The sequence below is a fragment of the Aplysia californica genome, unplaced genomic scaffold (assembly GCF_000002075.1).
Source record: "Aplysia californica isolate F4 #8 unplaced genomic scaffold, AplCal3.0 scaffold00015, whole genome shotgun sequence".
Lineage (NCBI taxonomy): Eukaryota > Metazoa > Mollusca > Gastropoda > Aplysiida > Aplysiidae > Aplysia > Aplysia californica.
In genome coordinates, this window is record NW_004797285.1 from 806,905 (window position 1) to 814,085 (window position 7,181).

At 40.9% G+C, this 7,181-nt stretch overlaps 1 protein-coding gene across 1 annotated transcript in view; it reads left to right on the plus strand.

The window, feature by feature from the left end:
* The window catches only part of LOC101851619 (cytochrome P450 3A43), a gene marked incomplete at its 5' end in the record, with an annotated part of 14,794 nt that extends 10,529 nt beyond the window's left edge, over positions 1-4,265 (plus strand). Inside the window, 2 exon segments of the mRNA XM_013085266.1 lie at positions 1,046-1,232; positions 1,951-4,265. Of these exon segments, the coding sequence (XP_012940720.1) occupies positions 1,046-1,232; positions 1,951-2,817 (1,054 nt within the window).
* Between the last annotated feature and the right edge of the window lie 2,916 nt (positions 4,266-7,181).

Genomic DNA, 7,181 nt, shown 5'->3' on the forward strand with positions numbered 1-7,181 from the left:
GGGTTGGTTGTTTGTTTGTGAGCGTGTCTGCCCACTGGATTGTAGACCTGTATGACTAGATCTACATTTCTGCTGTTCAAAGAGGAATTCACCTCGTCAAAAAGTTTTTCACTATGCTCTTAAGGGTTCCATCACCGTTCTTGTCAGATGATGCTCAGAAGAATAAAATGTCACAAATGCCACACCATTTACAGAATATCATATTTTAAAATGCATGTTATAATAGTACTTCTGTTAATAGGAGATAGTGCCGAAAATAGTTAAATAAGCGAGTACGGAAATGCCTCTCTTCTCCCTGTGATTTATCGAAGAATCCAAGTGTTCCCCCATCAAAATGATGTATACTGTGTCTATTTATACTTCTAACTTCAGTGACAATCAAAGGTACTCACATAGCATTTCAACATCTAGGGTGAACAGGAAAGGAAACTAATAATGTTTCTTGTTATTGTACTTCAGCTGTCGGCTTTGTCATGATTTTTTAAGCCTATTTTTGAGCAGGGATATAATGTGTCACGACACAGTGGAATCAGGCGCTGGTCAGTACATGTATTTGGGCATGGGAAGTTATTGCTATCGTATTAAAGCTTGTTCATTTGCCATGCTTTCAATGAAAGAATTACCCACTTATCTTGAATACAAGTCAATTTATTTGTTATTAAAGGAGGTGGGGGTCTCCTGGTTTCAGAGGTACATTTAGCAAGAAAATGACTGCCAAAGTTTACTTAGCTTGAGACAGAGAGTCCTTGGAAAACGACAACTTACATTTTCTTTTTTAGCCTTTAGTCAACGCCTTTAAGTAAAATCCACACAAAAATGAGTTCTCAAATTGATATAAAGGAGTTGGCCAACTCCCCCACACCCCCACCCCCACAGAGTTTCGATAAAAATGGTCAAATCCTGTGAAAAAATGCCAGTTTCTTCGATTCCATTTTTTTTAACGAGCGCCTGATTTCACCTCAATGCCTCATATCTGCATTTTATATAGTTTCCGGTATTATAATTACATGTATTTCAAAGGCACTGTGTATGATTCCATTGTTAGGTTTATGCCAGAGAGGCGTCGCCACAGACACCCAGCTGCGTGGATGCCATTTGGTGGAGGACCTCGCTCCTGTGCTGGGCTCAGGTTTGCTCTCTTACAGCTCAAGATGGTCGTGGCCAAGGTTCTCAGAGATTTTGAGTTCGATCCTCCCAACAAGCAGATCGGGGTTGCTCTAACGTTGAAGCAGGTAGTTGAATTGTGTGGCTAGATTGTAGCTTTTTGGGATGATTAGAGGAAAATGGTTCTTTTATCCGTTGGCATTGGTTTTGCCTTGTATTTTGTTTTTGTTGGGTTTTTTGTTTGTTTGTTTGTTTGTTTGTTTGTTTGTTTTCAGGTAGGTTTTTTTGCCCCTACCGACACAATTTAGACCTGTCAAGACTAACGCGGATGAAGATGAAAACGACGTCCCAGAAGAAAAGACCGAGATACTCGAAAAATACTTCCTACACGGGAGTTGAACTCAGGTCTTCTGCATCCGACAGCAAAGTGTCTCGCTGCTACACCATAGACGCCGGTCTTGTAGTGTTTGTTTGGTTTGTTGGGTTTTTTGTTGTTGTTGGTTTGTTTGTTTGTATCATTTAAGGTTGTTGTTTTTACATGTATCATGTGGAGGAGGGGGGGGGGTCTCAATTTTCGAGAAACACACACTTGTATCTTTAGCAACAAATCGCTTTACATTGTTGTCCTACTTCAGAAGACAACCTGCTTTTTTCTTTCTCTAAGGAGTTATGGCTTTTTTTCATAGCTTTAGCCACCCCCCCCCCCACCTCCTCCCCCCCCCCCACCCACACAAACAAACAAAGAAACAAAGGCATTTACTTTAGAGTTATAAAATAACCTATTCAAAGTATTCAATTAAAAGCTTTTATTTTTCTAATTTTCGTTTGTTTACTTTTGCCATTCAGGGTGCGACTATTTTGCCTGAAAATGGAGTTCTCTTGTCCGCGAGAAGGCGTGACTCGGCAATGTCTGACGCGGGCGTGAGGCGAGGTTCTATGCTCAGTGGCCTGGAACTGATCGACTGGATGAACAAGAGAAGAGAATCTGTCAAAGAGGAGGAACAGGGCGAAGCAGACGATGTCGATTCTGATTTGGAGCACTGGACAAAGGGAGGAAGAGCTCAAAGGCGAAAGTCCTCTTTGAGTTCTGTGTCCGAGGTCTTGGGTCAAACGACAGGACTCGAGCAGAGCAAGAGATATTCAATGTCCAGGCGGGGTTCTGCCTTGAACTCTGAGGAGGATGAGATGGATACAAGTAATCTGAGGAGAAGTTCACTTAGTTTGTGCATGAGTTTGCTTCAGGCAGACTCTCTCAGCAAGGCCGCCAACATTCTTAGACGTGTGTCAGTCAGTGGTGACGTCACTCCACCTATTGAGGAGGACTGCACAGAAACTGACGTCATTGTCAACAACATGTCAGGCAAAGCGTCAGACAGTAACCGCAAGTACATGAAACAGACCACCTTTAATTCAAGTTTGCCAAGTTGCCCTGTGCCGGTGAACGAAGACGAGTGGGAGGACAAATCCTGCTATATGCCGGAGGAAATTCTTGGCTCTCACCCCGGCCTCAAGTCTTCACTTTGTCGGAGGCGAGGATCAGCTCTGCCACAACTTGAGTCCATGAGGGAGGCCAGCGACATTGATGAATTCTTCCATCGTTACAGCGAAAGTCTTATCACAGAGATGACAAACCTGGACGATGATCAAATGCTGTCCTTTAAAAAGGGCGGGAAAAGGCACGCTCGTCTGTACCAGAGACGAGGATCTGGGTAGGCTAGAGAAGTGGTTCACAGCTTGTGACCCAAGTCGATACTTTTGGTAGTCCACAGAAGGTTCTCTTTATCTGAATGCTATCCAAAATTGGTAGACAACTTCTGAATAATGTAGTTTGAAAGAAGAAGCCAAACTAAAATATTATGTTATTTTACTTGTACATTTTTTAAAAATCTTAAGAAAGAATGTTCTTGTCATGTTCCATAGTTTCAGCAAGCTCCACGCTATTAGTTTGAAACTTCTGTTTCAAACGAAGTTGGATTTATATGTTATTGTGGCCCTGTAAATTTTATGATGAAACATCAATTACAAAACAGGAGATGTCAAACAATACATTCTGATTTGTAGAAAAACAGGCGTATAACAACGAAATGATCTGCTCCGACTACTTACTAAAATGATGACAAACAATGCCAAATTTGGCTGACAAAGAAATATATCCTATGAAAAGTTACACACGTTTTGCACCTTTTGGAGCACACTTATAAAAGCGAGGGAAAACGTACTAGATTTCTATAAACATTCTCATTAACTCAGAGTCTGATTCAGAAGTGTGAACGCTCTTTTTTTTACTAAAAAAAAGGAGTATGAGGTAAAGGTCATGATGGAAGTAAAGACAACAAACACGTTTGTCTGTTCAGCATGACATGTTTTAAGGATAGAGATTTGTTTTACACACACACACACACACACACACACACACACACACACACACACACACACACACACACACACACACACACACACACATACACACACGCACACACTTAATTAAAGTCACTGTCAATTGTCTCTCGGTTTTGTTCGTCGTAAAGATTTCAGCAAGATTCCTGAAACCTATGCTATTTATCTTGTGACCAATGCAACTCGCAGAATTTTCATTGACGTATTTGAAAACAAATATTTATTTGTCTGCAGTTTTTTCACGGTTATCTCTATTTCTTAGGCACATTATGAAGTGAACAACATCAAAAGGTTTTTGTTTATTTTTTAAGAAATCTTTGGTATTTAGATCCAGTTAGTAGGGCCTTTAAATTATGTCAGCGAAAAATGGTACATTTAGTTTATTCCTCCCTCAATTTCCCCCCCCTCCCCCTCCTTTTTGCTTAGACATTTTGCGTTAATTTATTTTGATAACCTGCCAACTTTTTCTGTAATTAGTTTCAATTACATGTATTTCTTTTGTTAGTTTTTAGAGAAAGAATGTTCATATATATTCAAACTGGTTGAAAAACTGTCTATCAGGAAGTGTTAACAAAATGCTGACGTTTAATTGAGGTTTCGGTCCCTGAAGTGGACCAGTAAAGATTATTTTTCCTAGTTGTTCATTTCTACGTTTACTAAGGACATGTTTATGTTTTCTAAATAAACAGAAATAATATACGGTCTGTGCTTGCTTTCCACCCCTACCCTAAAAATCTGCAATAAAGTCAATTAACACTTTCTTAGGAGAATTGCTTCGGTTGTCATTTCAGCTTCTACAAGTTTGATAAAATGTTTAATGATTTGGGATTGAAGTGGTCACGCAACAAAGCATGAGTTATCAAATACACAATTCTGGACAAGATTCACCCCTCCCCCTCCTTCCCCAATCCGTTTCCCCTTTTTGCGGTATGACCTGCCATTTTCAAAGTAAGGCATTTAAAAATTTGCTGCAGTCGGGTTTCTCTCTTCCCAACCATCACACTCTACGCAAGCCGTGTGTGTTTACAAGAGTCAGATAAGGGGTACGCCAAGTAACTCCAGCCGCACACAATACTCAAGACCGCTGTACAGGCGGCCATACTTCTTGTCCGCAAGAAGTCACAACATGTTAACAACATGTATTGAATTTAGGTTATTTGAATTTGCCTCCTTGACTCTCCTCCAACTTGGCCTTATTCTATCAAAAAAGGACATAAACTGTTGTTTTGTTTGTTTGTTTGTTTGTTTGGGGGGGGGAGGGGTTGTTTATTTTTAGTTGCCGTTAGTTGTTTTGTTTTTTGTTGGTTTTATTAAGAGTTTTACGGCACATGCAACACAATCAGGTCACATAAAGTGCCTTCGATAAGAGCTGTTACCGGATAGTAACATACACATAGTATGAAGAGAGATAATATATAGAAAATAGATGTTTGATAGGAAAGAAAGAAAGAACAACATCATAGCTTCCGTCAACCACCCACAAAGGACATTACATCAAAAGTCCAGTCTCTTATACAACGGTAGCGTCTTCAAAATAACTAAATAATTATAACCCATACCACACCAACAGTGATGTACTGTTGTTGTTTTTTTCATGTGAATTATTTCACCGTACATAGGTTTTTTGTTTTTTTGTAATTTTGTAATTTTTAAATAATAGTGGAGGGTTTTACGGCGCTCGCAACTGCATAAGGTCATATGAGCGCCAAGGGGTGGGTGTCAACAGAGAAGTCTTTACAGACTTACTCTGCTCACCTCTCTAGCTTCAACAGCACAAGGTCTGCTTCGACTATCAAGGCACCACAGAAATAGCAGGTCACAAGAGTGTGACAAACATACAAAAGAAGTAGAGGAAAATGACAATAGTAAGGATTAAGAAAGAGAAAGCTGTAGTTCCCTGTTACACATCAGGCACAGTTATGAGCGTGACATGAATCAGACCCTAGGCGATCATAAATCAAGACTGTTGGTCAATCTTAATTAATTAATTAATTAGTCACCACCTCTGTTCCTCAACACACACAATGATGTAGAAAATATTCACATAATCCAGATGACTTGAAAAGCAAACTGCATTAGGCAGAAATAATCCAGTGTCAAAGCATGAGAAAACAACAAATCAAACTGACCGCCGCACCCTGCGTAGGCTTATCACTACTAATGATCTACAAGGTTGTGGGCTTACTACACGGGTGTGTCAGCCCACAAGGAATCTAGGTCAGTAGCGCGCAGGTGGCCTGATTATATGACCGTCTAGATCAGACCATTTACAATTCTACTGTGCTTGAACGAGAAATGTCCCCCACTTTGGGAATGGCCCAAACACACCTTAGTCAGTGGCACTGCCCCGGGGGGATTACATAGGTTTATTTTAATAACAGGTGTACGTTTCTTGCAGGTCACATACATGTATCAGTAAGTGTCGATGACTGGAGGTGTTACTAGGGAGTAACATACAAAGAAAAGGAGGAGTGATAATGACGATAAACGTTTGATAGGTAAGGAGGTAAGGATCAAACCACACCAGAGCACCCGCCAACTATCCACATACAAAAGTTTAGCCAGACCCAGGGAAACAATATCCAAAGTCACGTTAGAAGTTTTACAATGTGATATCACTGGTGCGTCGCTCACGCAGATTCAAATTCAGTTTTGTCATACCCTCGCCTCATTATCACTATCCGAGAGCTTTTTTTTTGATTGCATAAAGACAAGCACATCTACCAAATACATGCAACAGTTAAACAGAGAATTGACCAAGCAAGCAAGATAGACTGACAGAACAGGGGGAAAAGTGTGGGGAGGGGGGTGAGAGAACTCACTGGTGGCGCTCTCCAACAACCCGTTACCACAAAGCGCCAGTGCTATGAGAATTCTTACTTTACTTGGTTGGAGAATAGGCATCATTTCAAGCGGCAGACACAATGCCATAGCTGCTCCTCCCTCCTCCCTAGGATCCATGAAAGGGTCTGCCTGCTGATCGTGCAAGTTCACAGCTGGTTGGATATTCTTCTGGCTTTTCCACGCAGGTTGCTGTCTCTCGCCGACCCTCTAGAAACACCAGCTTCCCTTAGTCTATCTATTGTGTGTGAAGTGGTACCTTCATCCTCTCAATATGAGAATTCTACACCCCTGGAAACACAATATAGAATGTTTTGGTGCGAGAGCCACCAACTGTATTCATTGATTGCAAATGTTTTCCCTCCGCATCGACAAAATTTAGGTCGGTTACTGGGAGGAATGCTTCGATTCTGTCTCGTTTTAGTAAGTGTTTTACGGCACTTGCAACACAATAAGGTCATATAAGTGCCGAAGATTAGAGGTGTTACAAGTGAGTAACAAACACAAAAAAGGAGGGAAGATAAAGACGATAGATGTTTTATAGAAAAGAAGAAGAAAACCACACCAGAGCACCCGCCAACCACAAACCCGATTCTGTCTGAAAGGTCAACCTCTGTGGGCTGATCAAGAGGGAGATACTTTTTAAAAAATTTAGTAAGAGTTTTACGGCACTTGCAACACAATTATAAGCTCATATAAGTGCCGACGAATAGATGTGTCTTACAAGAGAGTAACAAACACAAAAGAGAAGGAGGGGAGATAAAGACAATAGATGTTCGGTAGGAGCAAAGAAGGAGCAAACCACACCAGAGCACCCGCCAACAACCCAAAGGGAGATC